This window comes from Leptosomus discolor, chromosome 2, assembly GCF_034619465.1.
Source record: "Leptosomus discolor isolate bLepDis1 chromosome 2, bLepDis1.hap2, whole genome shotgun sequence".
NCBI classification, from domain to species: Eukaryota; Metazoa; Chordata; class Aves; order Leptosomiformes; family Leptosomidae; genus Leptosomus; species Leptosomus discolor.
Window position 1 is genome coordinate 77,056,678 of NC_141392.1, and position 20,880 is coordinate 77,077,557.

At 38.9% G+C, this 20,880-nt stretch overlaps 1 protein-coding gene across 1 annotated transcript in view; it reads right to left on the minus strand.

Annotated features, from left to right (window-relative positions):
• Positions 1–2,649: 2,649 nt before the first annotated feature.
• AFG1L (AFG1 like ATPase) overlaps positions 2,650–20,880 on the minus strand; it is a 67,414-nt gene continuing 49,183 nt past the window's right edge. The window contains exons 11-13 of the mRNA XM_086461312.1: positions 5,200–5,340; positions 3,654–3,767; positions 2,650–2,905 (exon numbers count right to left, since the gene is read on the minus strand). Coding sequence (XP_086317438.1) covers positions 2,771–2,905; positions 3,654–3,767; positions 5,200–5,340 — 390 coding nt within the window. The 3' untranslated portion in view covers positions 2,650–2,770. The remainder of the gene's footprint in view (positions 2,906–3,653; positions 3,768–5,199; positions 5,341–20,880) is intronic.

The window sequence follows — 20,880 nt, forward strand, 5'->3', positions numbered from 1 at the left end:
TACAGCGTCGTTAGCAGCATCGTAAGGTAAGTATCTAGGGCCTCGCTTTCCTCAGGGAAGCGGACGGACATAAATATGCTTCTTCTGTGGTTACTGCAGGGATCCCTGCCCCGGCATCTGCGCTGGCTGACAAACTGGTCCCATCAATCTCTCCTTGCGGTCCTGACCTAAGAGTGGCAACCCACAGCCTGCATCGCAACCGCAAATACTGCACAGTGATTTAAGGAGCTTTTCTCGTTCTCAGCCCCAAAACGCTTCTGGAATATTCCCCATTTCTTCTCCTTGATTACTGCTCGTGCCTACAAATGACTCCCATCAGATGGCTTCCTTGCTGGCCAAATAAAGCCTAGACTATGGTTTTATTTAGCAATATGCCCTGGAAGCAGTGCTGGCTCTGGAAGCTTTTGGGAACTTCCCTCCTGTGGTCTGAGACAGAGCTCACCTACATCCCCAGATGCTTTCAAAGATACATCAGTCCCACTGCATTTAGGAGTTTCCAAAACCCTGGGGTATCGGAGTTTGGGATGGGTGCTCAGATTGCAGAAAAGCCTCAAATACCAACAGGCAAAGCTGCACCAGTTTGACCACAAACCGATCTGTCCAGGGGGCTCCAGGATCCCCTGGTTAAAGGAGGTTGGTCATCACCCACACAGTCTGTGGAGAAACACTTCACTTCCCTGGCCCAGGACAGTCTCTGTGGGAATGCAGAACCTGTCAGGACCTCCTCTCTCACACCTCCCAAACGTCTCACCTGTGTTCTACGAGACTACGCACTTCCCCTGTACCACATGACGGAGGAGGACATACAGGCTAAACACATAAACAGTTTTTAAAAGAATGCAAATCATTATCCAGATGCAACGTGCTTTAGGGTAACTACCACCACCTCGCATTTTCCCACAATACATTCTCGTTCAGACAAGGCAGGAGGCATTTGAATGCTATTGGGAAAAAAGTCAAGGCTGAAGCTTCAGGACAGTTTTCAGCACAGGCCTAGGCTGGTGAGTATAGACTGCCATCTATAAATACAGAACCACACACACTTAAGTGATATACATTAGTTTTATCTGTATTTATATATATGCATAAATTAAGTATACGTGTGTGTGTATATACAGACACACATGCATCAATCTTAATTCTCCCTCTTTTGAGAAGCCTAATACAAATCTCTGAAAACATACATAAATTACTTGGATATTCTTAGGTATAAGCAATGTATTCTGATTGGAGTTTTCATAAATAGGCATTAAAATTCTCCACGGAAGACACCCTTGTGGGAATACCAACATAGTTGCCTGAGTTGTAAACTATAAATAATAGGCTTTAAAGATTCTTTGAAGAACAGGTATAGCCACTGTAAGTAACTTCCAGGACAAACAGAAGTGATCAGAACAGAAATCCAGACCTGAGCACACGGCTCCAAAACATCTGTATTGCCATTGCACATGCAAGTGCACAGGACTTCTCCAGTCCTCCCCGCCCCCCAAAAGTCCCTTTTAAAAGCTTTCTGTAATTGTGACGGGGCTACGATTGAAACAATTTAAGAAGAATATTTTGATACTGGATACAGTACAAGAAAAAAGTTCATGTTGCAAAAATCCAAGAAAATCCCTCAAATTTGGGGACAATGTGTTATATACCTCCTCCCTAAAAAATCAGGGCAATCTTTTCAGTCCACCTGCATAATATTTTTCCCTATCTGGGGTTTCTAAATATGCTCTTAAAATGACTTTTTATAAAAATACACTATAAGCCAATACACGGAATACCGTATTTTGTTTCCGTTAGATTAAAACCAAGAACGACACAACTGCGTTTTTAACTAAAACAAAGTTTCAAGTACAAACACGAGGATGGGTGACATGTTTTGAGGTATCAGTTACTATCCCATCTTTTCCATAACACACATTCCTATTGTAACCCGGTGAATTCCCTCAGCAGTACTGTGTACTACCCTCCCCAGATCAGGGGCAGGTGTGCTAGTAGCAACGGAAAGTTTGGTACAGATGAAGCCTGAGAAAATTCAGAGTAGAGATATGTCACTGGTGTAGAGGCAGCATATCCAGGCTTGCAAGAACTGCAAAATTCTTACCCTGTCTTATCATAGTTTCTTTTCCCCATCCATGAATACTTAGATCCTAATCCTGTGAGGTTTCAAGTACCTTCAAGCTCCTCCTCAGGGTTCTCTCTTGGTTCAAACCGTTAGTTTTCAATGAACCAGACTGAGCAACAGTCTGATTACAAGAAACTCTTAGAGCCTCAAAGTCAGCAGACGGATACACACAGAAAATAGGAAAAAAACCCAAAATACAATACAGAGGAGCTCCAGGATTCTAGCAGGGACCTATACAGTATCAGGAGTTTCATAAAGAAAGCATTTGATTTTTCTTTTGTGCAAACTGCACTGTACATGACAGAAGCAGTGCATGAGCCACAAAGTGCCCGCTTCACGTGACATTATAAATCTGCTGTGAACCCTGCACAGCCCATTAACTTTGTCTCTAGATCAATTCTCCAGAAAAATTCTAATCCCGTTAAACTTCCTGAACATCAAAGTTATATTTTACAGGAAAGAAAACAAAGGCAGAATTTCACATGTCCACACACTGGTGGTACAGAAAAATAACCAAGTCCTCATGTCTTAAGCACAAAAAACAACTGACGAAAGAAAACATGGTCCAGATGATAAAGTGCAATTATTATTTCAGTGCTAAAAAGATTTCCAATTCTGTAGTTCTACTTCTTCAACATTTTATTCAACTTATAATTATAACCTTTTTTTGCTTCTGTCCCCATCTTTCCAGTACTGTTCAGTTTGCATTTCTGTAAGCCGTGAGACAGTACGCTGAAAGGCAAAGATTTCCTCTTCTCCTGTAAACATGGAGAGTCCTTTGGCGGAATCCTATATCAATACACAAAAACAGTACCACAGAACTGTGAGAGACATAGGTGTACTGAAGTGCATCCCATCTGACTCCTAAGGCTGAGTGCTTTACAGGCTTTGACAATACAAGACAGCAGCATGGCACCAAAAAAAAAAAAATTAACATCCAAAAATTAAACAAAACCACCTATTTCAGCCAGGCAATACTCTGAAGGAACATAGTGAAACAATAATTTGGGTTTAAAACAATGTGGTGACATTAACCATCCATTTTCATTTTTCTGTTGACTAATTGTATACCGATTTAGACAAATCACTTAAAAATTCATTAACAGTAACTAAGTTATAGGGAAAAGGAAAAACAACAAAAGAATAAGTAACATGCAAAACCAGTACTGTTTGTGAGGATCTGTGAGGCAGTCCTATACAGTCCAGGAAGAGGTGGAACAGACCATCTTTTATTTCTGTATTTTAAAAGTAGGAGCTAAACTTAAATCAGTATTTTCATACATGATTGAACAGATATAATGATTAAAAATCAAAATGACCCTAAAACTTACACAAAATGGTTCTATATATTCTGACATTTTCTTTGACTATGAATAAGTAACATAACAGGCAATTATGAGAGTGACAGATTCACTGCAGAAAAAGCAGCAAATCACTAGTTAAATGTTTACTTGATTCCTCTTCCTAAAATGCTGCTGTAATTATCAGACCAAAACCAATTTTGTTACAGAAGGGAGACAATGTTAATATCATGTACCTGGCTCAAGTCCAAATCATCCATCAACACTCTGTGGTCTTCTAGCTCACCATTGTCATGTTCTACCAGGAACAAGCTTTGAAGAGGAGTCACTGCAGAACAAATAATACGCACCTGAGAGAAGGAAAACAGGCAACAATATCATCACTCGGGCTTTACAGAAAAAGAATAAAATACACGGTTTATGAAAAGCAACCTTCAAATTACAGCCTTGGTTTTTTTCCAGGTATTTCTCCTTTCTATTATTAGCACTTCTGTTATAGATTTACCTGACTTAGTCATTTGGAATATGAACCCCACAGGATCTTTTTCGCAAAAACAACTCATGTAACTTTTACTCAAAGAACAGTGTAACTCTGCTATTAAATACACGGAATATCTGCTATACAAGAAATGAGTTTGCAATCAAGTCAAGTTTACTTTCTAAAATAACAACCATAAAGTATCAGTATAACCAATGCTTTCTTTCCCCCCGTAGTTAGGTTCCTCTCAGCAGGTAACTGCACTGCACCCATATTTCCATCTAAAAAAAAAAAAAGTTTAAATTCCAAATTTCCCAGAAAGCTGAGCAGAGCCACTCATGCTTTCACCTGTGCTACTCAAGTGCACATTATTTGTTAATAACAATAAGGATGCTGTCTTCATGTCTGCTGGGAGGAGACACAATGTGCAGTGAGATAAAGTATCTCTGGAGGGCTACAATGAAGACAGACTGAGATATTATTACAGGAGGAGACACTTGTTGAGAGTATGCAGGCAAAATGTTTGCATTGTAGACAGGTCTCCACAATTATGCCCTGCCAGGACATTCTTGAAAAAAAAAACAAAAACAAAAACAAAAAACCCCAACCACACACAACAACAAAACCCCAAAAAACCAGCTCAATTGATATTTCCTGATTGCATAAATATTTAAGTGTGTGCATATGTAATCACACATAAGAGAGGGTTTCATACCTTGTATTACTTAAAGAATATTAAACATTAACTTCTCTTTGCTTTAGTAGCGCTGATTTTGCTTCCATGACTGAAACCTCTGTAAATCCACAAGAAGTGCTGCATTTATCATTACTATTCCATTAGCAGTTCTGCAACCTAATGCAGAGCCTACAGCGACTGTTTCCTTTAAACTCACTAATGTAAGTATGCTATCGACTCCTCTGTACGCTGTTCAGGAAGGCACTGGTTCCCAACCAACTGCACAGCTAGCAGCACAATCTGTCATCATTAAAATGATGACATGACTTCTGTGATTTTCCTGGGTTAGGAAAGAAATAACTTCCCTAATCAAGAAAGGCAAATGAGCTCTGGCTTATATTTACGGTCACGCTTAAAACTCACAGAAATCAAAACAATAACCTGCTTATTTGCCTTTATTGCAACAGGGCCTTTTTTGTGAAGCTGGAATGATGTTTCTTTGCAGTGCTGGTTCATTCTGCTTATGTTTTCCAAATCATTACTACAGAAAGCCTTACTTCAAACCAGTTATAACAGTTACGGGTTAGGGCTCCAAATATTACACATATAGGAAAGGCGTGGTTCTCACCTTATGCTCATAAAAGGTATCAATAAGAGTAATGAAACGACGAGCTTGTGTCCTTTTTGCCATTGTAAGAAGTGGTATGTCACGAACAAAGACTGTGTCAAAATGCTTTGATATCTCCAAATAGTCACTGGCCCCAAGAGGCTGAAACAAAACAGACCGTAAGAAATGGAAACCCATGACAGAATGATACATAAACACTGCATCTTGAAATACTACGATTACAGAAAAGAGGGGGTGAAGTCCTGATCATATTCTTATTTTTGTTTCTTCATATCTTGCTTCAGGAGTGCTTGTTTGCCCTTACTGACATAGTATCTGTGGGTTCATACTGTCAGCTTTACCTGAACTGTGTTCAATAGTTGAAAATGTGGCTCTTTGCATCCTGATAACGTTATGATCTCTCTGACAACCTCAAACAAAATAATCACTATAAACCATAATCCGTAGAAGACAAGACAAAACACGGTTAAGCTACAAAGTCAACCTAAAGCATAGATCTTCAAACAGCTTTTAGGATGCTTGCCAGCAGCAAGATTTTTAACCGCAAATGCATAGGCTAGTTACTAAATCATAAGCAGACCTGCATTCAGTTCACCCAAGACTAACCCAGACTGAATAAACCTCTTATGTTCTAAGTACTGAAAGCAACAGGAAATAAACAAAAATACAATTTTGTAGCAGTTCCTTCGTTCATGGTTTCACCTGTAATGATGAAATAAAAACCTTTAATAAGAACCTATAAATAGTTTCTATTTATATATCTGTATCATCAGCCGAAGATATGCATAAAGAGTAGTAGCCCATTCAAGTACACATTCAAATACATTAATTTAAAATTACTTTTCATTACATGGAAGATTATGATTTCTGCAAAATCTGCCCTATCAGTACTGCAGGCAGTACTTTATCTTGAGCTATTAAGGCATTGTATTTAGGAGGAAAACTTCATACTGCTGCAACTTGTCCCATTAGTCTTACATGTGCGAGTAGTTCAGTATCTTGGACACAACTACTCCATAGAGCGAGATCAGCAGCATTTTGCATGATAATGTCACATCTCCCTTCCCAGCTAATGAAATGTGCTGTACCAACAGTACAAAACGGGTATAAAGCACTGCAATACTGCTAATATCTCTAACTGAAACTGCCAGACAAATTGGCTGTAGGCCAAGCATAACTGCTTAACTAGAACCCTTCTGCAAGAAGTTATTTTGAGCAATTATTAATGGCTGTCCATCACCAGGATTTTGGCTTTTATTTAGATGCAAAAATTGAAAACCCCATGAAACTGCTATAAGCAAGCACAGGAGAGCAAAGCCTCCCGTTCAGAACTCTTCTGAAAATTAATGGGAATAAGCTAGAACTTCTCACCAGCTAACCCCCGAGGCAGGTAGAAAGCCTCAGTCTCTAAGCCAGCTCTCTCGTTTGCAGTCTCATGCATCACCCTCCCATTCACAATGACTTCCCTGTGATATCTATGGAAAAGAACTATTACAAGAACTTTCAAGTGTATTTAGCAGTATTTAAGAGCAGTACATACCATATCCTCTCCTCAAAGTTACATATACTGTTCATTTTCTCCCTCCATTTCAGTTCCCTAGCCACTACTATGGAATTCTTAACCAGAAACCAAGACACTAATGATTATGAGGGCCACCAGCAACAGCTTCATGCATGACCTCTGAAAAAAAAATCTCATTGGGACAAAGAGTAGCTGAACTCAAAACGTTTTGATGAAATAAAGCATGAAAAGGTTCAAGAAAGCAGAAAGAACTGCTGGACGGAAACATTACAGAGCTAGCCCACCACCTATCTCACCATCATATACAAGTGATAGTATAATGGGTTTGTGTGGCAAGGTTTCGGTAGCAGGGGGGTTACAGGGGTGGCTTCTGCGAGAAGTTGCCGGACGCTTCCCCTACGTCCGACAGAGCCAATGCCAGCCGGTCCCAAGACGGACCCGCCACTGGCCGAGGCCGAGCCCATCAGTGACGGTGGTAGCGCCTCTGGGGTAACGTGTTCAAGAAAGGGAAAAGTTGTTGGGCAGTAGTAATTGCAGTGAGTGAGAGGAGTGAGAATATGTGAGAGAAACGTCCTGCAGACACCAAGGTCAGTGCAGAAGGAGGGGGAGGAGGTGCTCCAGGTGCTGGAGCAGCGATTCCCCTGCGGCCTGTGGTGAAGGCCATGGTGAGGCAGGCTGTCCCCCTGAAGATAGCTAGCTGGACAATGACCGTATCAAGTGCAAAAGAAAACAATAGAAGCACTAAAAGTAACACAACTAGGAGGCTGCCAGAGATTTTAAGACAGTGGATAAGCAAACGGTGTAGGTAACAGTAATTTTTATTTCATACTTAAGACTGAAATATTGTTAAGTACAGAGGAGATCAAGTATGCCTGTGAGCTGAGTACCTGACAGGGACAATGTCAGTGATCTAATTGCACGTGAGAAAGGAAATAATTTCTCATGTCTCTCTTTAGGTAAGAATTTTCAGACATCACTGCTATTCAGGTTCATTCTTTTATCACATGAAGAGCCCAAACGCTTTTCTGCCGAAGCCCAAAACCCTGAGCAATTCATCTGTCTTGCCCCAATGTGATATACTTTCTCACCCAAACCATACAAATACACCCTCCTCATTCCAAATACAAAGTATCAAATGTTAAAAGCTGACTCCTAAAATAAATAAATAAATAAATATTAAAGGCTTCAAACTTTTGCAAAACCCATGAAGCACCCAGCTGCTGAGCTATACATCTAAGAACTTGGTGGGCACGTTGGTGGATATCCAAACACGAAAATGAAAAACCTGGGGAGCTGGAGGGAAGACACAGGTGGAGGACAAAAATAAGGCTAACGCATTTCAAATGGGAAGAAAGGAAGATGAATACTTCTGCTTTTTATACAGACATAAAACCACAGTTCATAGAGGGTTACAATACGCATCTTTATCACGGCCAAACAAAAATTCAATCTACTTCAGCAGCACAAAAAGCAGGCAATTCAAAAATTCTTCTAATTAAGGACATAAAAGGCAGGTCATTTTGAGCTGTTTAACAAGAATTTCTGAAACTTAGCCAGTGCTAAGTGATAATATTCTGTAAATGTTGGCAGAAACGTGTCTTTGGAGACTCCAAAATTTTATGATCAGAAAGATCTGAGCGTAGCAGCCATGAGTATTTTAATAGAGTAAGTCTGTACCTCCCCGCCAAGACTTAAGTCTGGTGAGATGCAAGTGAAACTCCAAGTCAGCCAGTCTGTTGTGATATGGCTCAGCTGGCATCAGCTGTAGCTCTTGACATAGAGGAGTTCTCTAGCTCTCTCCCTTTAAAGTTTAGAAAGACACAACCCTGGAGACGAAGACAAAGCTTTTAATCTTGTTCTCAACATGACTTACTCTCATCTTGGACACATCGTTTCATTTCCTTCTGCCTTATTCTACTCGCTGTAAAAAGAAGGAACCACCAGCAAATTTGCAAACGCTCCAGGGACAGTTTAAAGCCCTTTCTGTATTCCTCTAACCTTCGTATCAGCCCAATTTCCATGCTGCCTGCAATTGCTTCAAAGCTTTTCTAACCCACCAGCTACACTTGGAATGCTCCAAATGCAGGCGACCATGATGCAGGGGCACCCCAACAGCTTCTCAAGTCACACTCTCACTGGCCTGCTGCCCTTGCAACACTGGTATGAGGCTGGCACAAGCACCCACATACCAGCTCTGTGCCACACGGGAGAGAATGTCAGGGAAAATGGGTTCAAGGCGAGATGACACCACTGCCAGAGATTTGGGCTGTATGGTCCCTACCCAAAAGCTCCACCGAGGAGCAGACGTCGGCTGTTTCAGCAGCCACCAGCCCTCTCCTCCCCTTTACAGAGTTGCCTACAGGCCTTTTTTCCTCACCTTGCAGCAGGTACTGGCTGGGTCCTGATGCCAACTATACAGGCTCAAACTAGTCAGCAAGACTAGCGGCAAATGCTTTTAGACACTTACCATTGTCCTCTGCATAACCCTCCAGGGCTGAAATTTATGTGTGACTCTAGCAGTCACAGAAAATATTTCATTTTAGTCAGCAGCATACATAAAGGTATTACTTCCTCTGAAGTTGCTAATGAAGCTGCAAATCCTCCTAATATCGACACATATATATGTAATCCTCTTATTAAGTTTAGCCTGATTAATCTGGTCCTCTGAACAATATTCTAAAAATAACAAATGGATTTTGTGCGTGTTTCTGCACTGTCTGATCTTTTCTGTTTCATCAATTATCGATCAAAACTCAACTTCAGAGCCATAACATATTTATGTCACAATTGTCACTTACCATTTGTTACCAGTTCCTTCACGTGCTGCAATATTTTTTTTTTAAACATTAACAGATAAGAATCTTTTTTACAGTATTATTATTCTTGCATGTGTATGTAAGGTAAAACTGTTGTAGATTTTTGTCATTAACTCTGATGCCAGGAGTCAGTATTTTATAGGCATCATACTAATGCAAAACGCATTAGCACTAACATGGGCTACACTCCTGACAAAGCGCTTACTCCACTTCAGCCTGCTTGACTGAGTTCTCACCTTCATTTGTTTTTGTTTCTCTGTCTACTTAATGCGTTTTCAGCTATCATCATCTCAGTTCAAGTAGGATGTTTATTATTTGGAGCTCTCTGTGGACTGTTTTAAGAGTTAGTCATCTCCTGTTTCTATTATATACTCCATTTAATTAAAGTATAAAGCATCCTTCTTTGTTGATTCACCAATGACAAAGTAGCTCATCTTTTAGAGATTGACTGAAGAATACAGAACGCTTTGCATATGTTAGAAAAAGATATTTCACCTCAAGAGAAAATTTATTTTTGTTGATGTTGGAAGATATTCCAGGGCCAGTTCCAACAACAGCCTGAAGAGAGGTGACTGACAATAACTACAGCTTAGTGCAGATGCTCCAACACTCCAAAACTTCCTAAAACCGTAATACAGTTTAAGACTAGATAATATTTACAACTTACGCATTAAGCAGTAACAAAAAATTATAGAGCTCTTTCTGTTGCTTCCAAAGGAGCCACACTCTCACTAGTAAGGCTGATAAAATAGAGCACTGACGTAATATTTGAAGATCATAATTCAAGAACGGTTAGGGCACGGCTAACTTGGTTAAAAATATAAAGACATGATGGCAGTGCAAATCTATTGGAAAGCCCTCTGAGTTACAAGCAAAGATGAGAACTCATTTGAAGCATTAGTAGTAAACTGAGAATTTAATTAAGAAGGCAGTTTCTTATAAAGTTTTACGGAAGCTTCTGGTGGAAAAATAAAAGGCATGTCATTGTGTAATTAAAGATCACATCAGAGGACAAACTGAGGAAAGACTAAAATAACATGCAGCTTTGTGTTGGAGCTTCCTAACTAAGCACTATGAGTTGGCCTGCGATTTTACAATCGTTATTGTAACTTGTTTGAACACTACTCAAAGTGAGGCTATACAACTTGTTCGTTAAAATATTTGCTAACTGATTCGTTATTCTTTCTTTTAAAATATTCTTTAATGTATGTTTTAGCTACTAAGAGGGAAGACACCAAAAATAAACAGACCAATGATGTTTCCAGCAGTAATCACACAAAGGAAAGCTCCATTTTAAAAATACTATTAAATCTGAAAAGTCAGACACAGACATTAGACAGCAGTTGCCTGTGCACCCTTAACCTTTATCTCCTGGATATATGCTACAGTCTTGACTTCATTAACTGATGTTTCTGCCTCTCCCAGTATCCTTGGCCTGCCCATATGCAGAACAGTGGTTCTCATATAACACACACTTATCAACACGTGTTTTTCCTCTCTTCTGGCGTGTCACAAGATCTCATTTTTCATGGACTTTTCAAATGCTTACGTGGAAGAAGAATGATGCATTTCTCCTTCAGCTTTTGTTACCACTTCACCTGCAGCAATGAATTCATCTCCACAACTACAGCTGTGAATCAAGAAAGCGATATTATCTCCTTTTTACTAACAGAGGCCAGAGAAATTATCAAGTTAAAAGTGTATGTGAGGTCTTGATACCAGGCTGAGGACCTTTGAAAGCTGATTTTTCAGGTTTCACGGAACACTATCCGTTCAAAGTACAAGGCCCACTGACTTCAGTTATAGCCATGACTATGGCAGTCTAGGACTCTGTGCCTCAAGAACAATGTCCAGAAAATGAAGATTACAATTGCCAACAGTGAAAAGGTGGGTGTTTTGGTTGGGTTTTTTTGGATTGTGTGTGTGTTTTTTGAATAAGAATAGTATCACACACTAACTTTGGTGCAGACTACGACAGAAGCCAATTATGCAAGGCAGCATTCAGCTGTATGTGATCATGTAATTACAGTATCACATAGCAATGATTATTACTGTAGCGCCTATGCAAAAGGAGGGACAAACTCAGATAACACAAGCAACAGTCATTCTGGCATTTCCTAACTGCATTTTGCTATTGACTGCACCTTATCTTATACCTACTGCACATCCTTTGTTTAAGTTGTTTTCCAACTTTGACACCCACATGGATGATCAACAGAGCAGGAATTCAAGGTCTATAAATCCTGGGGCAGGAGATATTTCTGGATCAAGTACAGCCCCCTGCTATCTCAGGTTACCTCATCACAGAACCCTGCTAAGAACTGATTTTGCTTGATCTCACAGCAGAAGTTTTTTAGTCACATAAAAAGTCTCATAGAGGAAAGTTGTTTCAGACCTTTGCTCCTCTGCTGATTAAGGAGATGCTTGCAACTTCCAGGGTTTTTTTTTTTTGCATTCATAAACAATTTTATATTCATGTATGACAGTGCTATCTACTAACTGAAATAGTGCTTTTCCTTCTTGGTCGTTATTTGGGGTGACTGATGTGGCTGAGGTTCTCGCCTGTCTTCTTTTTTTGTCTTGTTTTGTTTGGTCCCCCTCCTGCGGGGAGAACATGCATGCCATTCTACCCTGGACTCTCCAGAGACCACCTTTTCTGCACCTGCTCTGCTTGAGTTAATTTTCTTGCACACAGATGAATACTGCTTTAGTCATTGATATTTGCCCACTTCCCCCTTTCATCCCAAATGAAATGTTGGTCTCACTAGAGCACGCTTCCATGTTCATTCACCATCCCACACAATCACTCCTGCCTTAGAAGAGCTTATCTACTAACTAGCAGCAGACATCCATAGTGAACCTACAAGAAGTGAGACATCTCAAAGACCTATCAGCTAGTTAAAGCCGGCTATAGACTGGAGGAACAGCGCAAGGCATGTTTCTGCTCCCAAAGCCCTCACTGCCAAATTTCCAGTTCCAACTCCAAAGTACGGCATTTGTCAATGAAAAGGTCTCCAAAAACAGTTAAGGCTTAAAAAAACCCCAAACCATTTCTTTCATTTTGTACAGTAAGCAAACAAGCCTACAAACAATTTCCACAGGTATAAGCAGGTAAAACACAAAAGGCCATAAGAAAGAAGTGTATGTACATCAAAATGACATATAAGTTCCCCCTAAATAAGCTACTAGATCACAATTCAAGTGCTCTTGTGGGGTTTTTTTAAGTTTTCAAAAACCTAGAAGCTACTGGAATTAGGTTTATAAGTCATTCCATTTACAGGTCTATTTAAATATTAGCACTTACTGTTATGATTTCAAAACCATGGTCAACGAAACTTTTTAAAAAAAAGTACATTCAGGCATTTAAGAAGCAAACAACTGAATTAAAAAGGCAAACCCTTAAAACTACAGTCAGCTTCAAAAAATCTTGTCTTTATGTATTACCTGGTCTATAAAGTACAGGATCAAAAACCTCAAGGTGTACGCAGCTTTCACTGAAGGGAGCGCTTTCTAAAATTAAGCCCTAATACACATAAAATAAGGTATAAAACAGAAAGGAGGCTTGACTAACAATACTACTACATCACAATTATTTCTACCTGAAATAAGTTTCTTAAGTGTGTTTTATACTTGTGAGTTAGATAAGGCAACTTTTCTTTTGGGTGTAGAAATCTATTCAATTCTTAAAGCAACTGGAGCCGATGAAAAACAGACTCCCAGACCAGAGCTTAAGCTGCAAAAGCTAATCTCCTGCTGGGGATAAAACCAAGATTAAAATCAAACTACGGAAAACAATGATTCTAAAATTGTTACCGAAAATGGTGCTCACTTCTGAACAACTCCATGGTATGCTTATTTACAACTACAGTCAACAATCCTACAACCCTAAAGATGACACCAAATTATACAATGGATGCATTCAGCAGTTTTTAATGAAGGTAATTCCCTCAAAATGATTCAGAATCATTCAACTGCAAATGCAGCTGAGTTCTGTCATCATGTAGGTGAGACATTCAATTGACTTAAAGACAGACACTTGCATTCTGAAATCACTTGTTGCCTTTGAAAATGGTGACTTTTTCTTTTCTTGTTTGGGTATGGTTTTCTTGTTTGTTTTTTTAAAGCTTAGTTAGATCTTTCATTTTGAAGGGCAAGCTATTTAAATTAGGAGCCACATCTTCCTCCTGGTCTGTATAACACACCTATTGCAATGGAACAACAACATAACAGGAACTGTTTGCCACTTCTTTGTTGTGTTAATCTACACAAATACTGCATTTTCCCAATCACAGAAATGCTGAACAACTTCTAGATCACAGTAAGATAACCGTTTACAACATAGATACTAAATTTATTTTCTTAGCTTTGTTACACTGTAGTATGTTTGCTAATGGTTAGTAACCCAAATTCCCTTGCCCTGTTTTCCAGTTCAAACTGAAAACATGACCTTATTTAAACTACTTTAAGAGTAATAAACCCCACAGATGCATCTAGCCCCACATCCTCTAACAGCAGCCAGAAGCAGTTGCCTAGGGTGACTACAGGAATAGGATATGCATACGGCAATACTCTGCTGATACACAAAAGACTGTTTGTTCTTTAGTTTACCCATCCACAAAATCAGTTTTATAGATATACTTTCCTATCATGTTAAGGCACTATGTTCATCGGTACCTGTCAGTTGGATGAAAGGATGTATTTAACTACCTGATGAAAAGACAACAGGATCCATGAAATACAATTATTCAACCTTTGTAATGAAAAGGCTAAAATATGAGTACACTACAAAGTCAGTATTCCCAGCAGAGGGCAGTGGTTGCTACGCACAAGGGAGAGGAAGACTAAAAAAGATAATAATGTGAGGAAGACTGTATCTCCTTATTTCCTCAGCACCTTGGAAGATTACGTATAAGGTGCGCTGTTGTCTAAATTATTTATACCAGATCAAGATGCAAGCTAAACTGTTGCAATTACCAGTTTTTAAGCGAAATTTTAAAAGGGAATTGAAGAAAGAGGACTGGTAGAGGGTTATTTTTCTAAGCCATAATGAATACTGACCTTTATGTGTAAACAGAGAAATTAAACTACTCTGATGGGTCAAGTAAGACTGACATTTGCATGATTGCTAGTTTAGGATATTGAGATTTTTAAAATGAAGTTAATGTACATTTTATTCTTAAAGCATTTTCATCTGAACTTTGGATATACATACAACTGCTGAGAAAAGGGATAAGGAAAACAAGTTTTTTAAAAAACACGTTGTTGAGTTAAAGTTACCAGATTTGACCACCCAAACAGTCTTCTAGAATTTGTCAAGGACAATTATAAACTGTATTTGCTTGTAAGGAACCAGCTCCTTAGAATCCACTACCATAGCAATCTTTTATTCACGTACTAACTCAATGAAAAAATTAACTAATTATGTTTTGCAACAATTTAACTCCATTGGTAAATGTATCCCTCATTGTACTGATGTAGCAACTGACAGGAAAAAATTCATTAAAGGCCACAAAGAACGGGGGAAGTTAACACTAGCATTAAAATTCAGGAACTACATGGCAGTATTTTGCTTGGTGCCTCTCCCAGCCTTCTCTGGCCACATTTGTTCATTTTATGAGGCCTTAGAAAAGATGATATGATAACAAACGTTTTGATTAAAACCAAGCATTGTTCTTCTCGATGGTTACACTGGAGAAGCACATTTACAGGACTCCATTCTAGTGAGTAGGTAACTACTTTTTGAGCCACGACAAAAGCTGCCGTGTGCCATACTGACACACAAAGCCTAGAGTGTCAGATCTGAAAAACTGTTTCTCATTTTTTGCTCTGAAGCAACTAAAATAGATCAACATCCTCTGATCCGGCATTTTTTAGTTTTCTACGTGTTCACATAACCAGTAAAGCAAAAAAGCTAAGTGTATGAATTTGATATGAACTAAATTAGTTAAACTTGAGTTTTGAGCACAATGTTGTCCACTCATGCCACAATGAGTATCAAGATCCACATGAGCAGTGGTATTTGCCAGCTTCATAAAACTCAAAAAAATAATATTGCAACTCCAAGATAATATTGCATCAATTCAGTGTAATCAAAAGTAACTACCCAAAACAACCAGTTCCCTTCATTACACTCGCTTATCCCTCTAACTTAAATTAAATAATGTTTTTGGAATTATGAACCAAATGTAACAGAGGAAATAGGTTTAATCAAAGTTAATTGCATTAACTAAATAAAATTAGAAAATATTTGGAATTGTTCTGTCAGAAGATGTTGACAATGTAAACTTTTTCACAAACACACAAAAAAATCTTGTTATCTTGTATTTACTACATGGGAAACATGTAAACAAAAGTCTAAACAGAGTTGATATCCACCTTCCATTATGATACTAGTTTTCATCTTGAAACATTCCCATTCTGAATGGATGCCTCAAACTGACTTCATATGAACACGCATCTGCGTGTGTGAATAAATGTTTATTTGTAAAAGTCTCGGTCAATTACTATCTGTCTAAGAGTAAGGCTATTATAGACCTTGCTCCTCAAGCTGGACTTTCCTTTAGCAGTGGCTCAGTGAGAAGTTGTAGTTCTTCCATGCTGTAGACCAGGAATATGTCAAATTTGGAAGAAAGGTCGCTTGGTATCAGGGAAACGTCTTAAGACACGTCCTGTGAAACCCTGCTCAAATCCCAGGAAGTTACACGCCCCGGAAAAACGCAGTGTGAACTCACTGCACAGATTGATAGTAGACTAAGTATTGTCTACTCCCAAAAGGACGAGGGGGCTGAGTAAGGTTATCCCCTCAAGATGGACTGGTCACCTTCCCCTGCCAGCTGCTGAACTTGTTCACTGCACGTGCAGTGCAGTGAGACAGTTGACAACAGGCAGCAGGGACCCCGACTCTCTCACGTCTCTACTTTCACACAATTTAAGACCAGAAGAGATCATGAGAGCCTCCAATTTCCTGAATTTTTAGAGACAGCTAAGCCTAAGAGCTAGTACTGAGCTCAAACAGAAACATCTCTTCCTAAAATGACACTCAGTTTTGACCCAAAACACAGTACAAGGAGGCTCTCCCACTTCATTCACTGGTTGAAATGTGTGAATGGGTGCTTTTTCTTCCTTTTTTAAAATCGGAATCTCTCTGTAGTCTCCGGTTTTCATTATGCCACCTTCTGCTAGATTTAGGAGCCCATTAATACCTGTATTTTTTTTCCTGTGAAAACAGCTGTACATTATAAAATCATCTTCCAGTCCTTTCTTTGATAAGCTGAACAAATTGAACTGTAAGTCTGTAATCTGAGGGCACAAATTCTCCAGCTGAAGTGATATGCGGCTTTTTCAACAGCCTCATCAGGTTTTTCAATGTCTTTCCTAAAATTCTGATGTCAAAACCACACCTAACATTCTGCCATCAATCTGAGATGTTTTCAAAATTAAAATACTCTTTCTACCCTCCTATGTATTTCTACCCTACCCATCCCAGATGAAATTAGGTCTAAGTGATCTAAGACTGGACCAGAAGCTCCTGTTGTCCATTACAATGTTTAAATCTATTTCCAAGACACTACGCCTAGGACAGTCTCCTCCTCCTGCAGGTATGACTTGTGTTCCCAAGTTCTAGATGTAAAATTTTGTGTTTGCTTAGATTTAAAAAAGCCAAAACAAAACAAACCCTCTCCCTTCTCCCCAAAATCTCAGTTCTGCTGAGAAATAAACTGCACACAGCATCCTCATTTTCACTGCTCCTCCTCAACCCATACATACAGCGCTCTTTGTATTTACAGCAAATTTGTATTAGCATTTATGTTACATTCAAAACTGCTGGGGGAAAAAACTATTATGCTGGGCTTAGTATAAAAATGTGCTCATTAGAAATGCTACACTCAACAACAACCCTTCAGTAATAATTCTTTTTGTATATTAGTTAACTAACTTATCAATCCATTTAACAAATACTTTCTCGACACTGCATAAAGTCAATGTCTTAGTAAGAATAGCATCCACAAAACTCAACCTTTTCCACAAAATCAGGGAGACCGGAACTAATTTCATGTCCATTCTTTAGTTATCCACTGTGTGAATCCAGAACCAGCTTCTCCATTACCCTTGCTGGACAAAATCTGACTGACAGCCTGCAGTTATACCGGTCATCAAAACTGTGTGGATTTTGCTTATTTATTTTTTAATATTGGCAGATAGTATAGCATTCTTCTAGTGCCATGGAATTTCCCTTGCACGCCAACATTTATCAAAAATAAAAAGCTAGTCAGAGAGCTCAGCCTAGTTTTCCAGGACTCCAACAATTCAAAATGGATTTGCAGGCTATTTTTAACATATACTAACTATTAACAGACTGCAAGTTATTTTATTACCCTTTAGCAAAACAAGTGTTTCACTCTACTTCACCTACAACAAGTATTTTTTGCAAAACCTTTTCCTTTTTCCACAGCATTACCTAAAGTTAATCCATCCCCAAATAAGTATAAGCCAATAACATTCAGATAATATAAATTGTATCAAAACTCCCATTTTACTTAATAAGTCTTATAGCTGAGCAGGCATGGTATTTGCCCGTGACCTTTAGTTTCTCTTTAGTTTTCCTGCACTTCATAACTAGTTGCCATTCATTGTACATTTCTTGATTCTGTCTCAAAGTGACACAGGACACACTTTTACAATCTTCTTCCTCAAAAAGTCCTTCTTGGTTTTTTTGTTGTTGTTTACACTTCCCTTTCCAGTTAGTTTTGGTCATACTTCCCTTTTGCTTTTGAAAATCACTCTTCCTGAACACTGAAATATGTACTTTCACTGTTTGGAAGTATCTTTTGGTTACATTTCTAGATTAATTCATCTCTGTTATCTCCCATAAAGCTGCTCAAAGCAAACGACCTTGTACTAGATGTAGTACATTTTACGCTAGAAAATTATCATTTGCAATTTTCAGGCTAATTACATTTCACCATTTCCTGCATTTCATCTACAGCATAAGCTTCCCATACAACAGTATTTTTTCGTTATATGCTTTTTATAGCCAAGTGCTCAAGAAGCGGCACACCTCATTCTCCATTTGCAACAGACCCCTATGAGTACTACCCTCTTGGGTTTGTTAATTAGTAGACTGATTGATACATATTCAAGATCCTTGTATTAATTAACTTTAAGGCAGGAACCAGTGTCTTTAATGTTGCATACTGTCCCCCACCTCTTTTAGCCACTCTGTCCTTTAGTAGGCTGTAAGCACTGATTCCACGTTCTTACTTTATGAATTGTTCCATGAAGTTTCAATAATATCAATTATATCTCATTCTTCCCCATTAATGAAAATTCCCAATTTACCATGCTTGTCACCAGGTCTTATCACCGATACAAAACTAATTGCAAATCGTTTTCAATTCTGTTATAAGTTTCATTGGCCCCTATGACACCCAACTTTGAATTGCATTTATCTACCTAGGACGCTTTGCTTGGGCTGTCAGTTAAGCCCTTCCTGGTTGCTACAGGCTCCAACTAGGAAGGTTCCCCACCCCGTGTCCCTTCACATGATCTGCCTTCCCATGGGACTTTGTCCTCATATCCTCCACAAAGAAACCTGCAGATTCACTCTAGCCAAATCCAACAAATTCCCATCCAGTATTTTCTTCTACGGATCTTCCTTTTCATTACATCTTTCTCAGCCTCCTAGTTTCCTTTTTCTTAATAGTTGCACTTGTGACACTTGTCAACCTATCTACTGTTTGATACCACAAGCAGTACCCAGTACATTGTAGCTATGTCTCCTACAGATTTCTGCTTTATCCCTCCACAAACAGACACCACTATTAGCCAGCTTACTTGGATATATATGAATGACTTTATACTTCCTGTCATGTTGACTATCTCCTGACTTTGGCTGGGTTTTTTTGGCTACAAACCACCAGGGCACTCTTCTGGATCCCGCCTATTTCTTCTGTGGCATCAGTGGGAATGACTTCCCATTCTGACTGCTAAAAAAAAGATACTGCATGTATAAATTTTTCCATTGCAAATCTAGAAGATTTCATGGAAAAAAAAAAAAAACAAATAAAAAAAGAACATGGTTTATGGTTTCGTGGTTTGACAGCTGAATTTTTCTTTTGCCTTTTAGTAGATTTTAACAGCAACAGGGTGGGCAGAGCAACAGGGCAGGCAAAGTCTTAATGCAGCTTACACCAATGGGTATTTTTTATTATTGCTATGAAGTGCTATAAAAGTTTACATTCATGGAAAAAAAAAAAAAAAAAATCCTCGAGGCAACTGAAGCCATTCATCCGAACTTAATGGATAATTCCAAAGTTCATGATTACAGCTCTCTACCTATTAAGTGAGCACAGTGATACCACCTTACCAACACAGTAATGTAATATTCATGTAGGTACATCAATGATCTGAAGACAAAAGTCACGGCAAAATAAATAATTGTATATAGCAATTAAAGGTAGAAACAAACAAAGGCATACACAAAGAAAATAAGTGATGATTGGAGAAGCTGTTAAAGAAAAACATTTATTGTCTGCCATGTTGTTTTTGTTTTAAGCAGGTGATTATTCTATTGGAGACTACCATAACACATCTGCAGAAGGTATCTGAATTGAGACAGCATGACTGCCCAAGTCCTGGGTGATCAACGTTAAGAACGATGCTGTTAAAGAACGTTTAACGTTTCATGAGGATTTTCTTTACTTGTTCTGAGCGCAAACCAAGGACCTCAGCTCCATTATGCCACGATGGTCTGAACCCCACATAATTCTTCAACAGGATTAGAACCTTCAGACCCAAAGTAGCGGCCACTGACACATGAGCTACTAGAGCACTTCTCCTTACAAGCAATTTATTATCTCACATAAGTACACAAGGCATTCACTGGAGTAAGGAATTTTACAAGCGTTTGCTGACTGCATTGTTTCCTGATGCACTAAGAGGCACAATGAAGAAAAAGTCCCAAAATTTTAGCAAAAAGTAAGCCATTCTACCCATAACATACCTCCATTCTCACACATGGCTAACCAGTTTTGTCTGAGACTAAACACCAACAAAGCCTAAAACCTACAGCCTGAAACATAACCAGTGACATTCCTGTCCAAATAGTTATCAACTTGCTAGATGCAAGGAAGTGAAAACATAGTGTTATAACCAAAAGACCGGTCAGCATCCTGAATCAAAGGTGCTATCGGCCCAGATTAAAGTTATGAACATTTAACAATAACTACAGGTGTCAGCAGAGGTGCCACTGAAGTACAACACAACTTCTAGGGTGACTGTCTTCAAACCCACTGGAGGTGATACACAAAAAGAGATTTTCAGGAATCACACCCCATGTGTTTA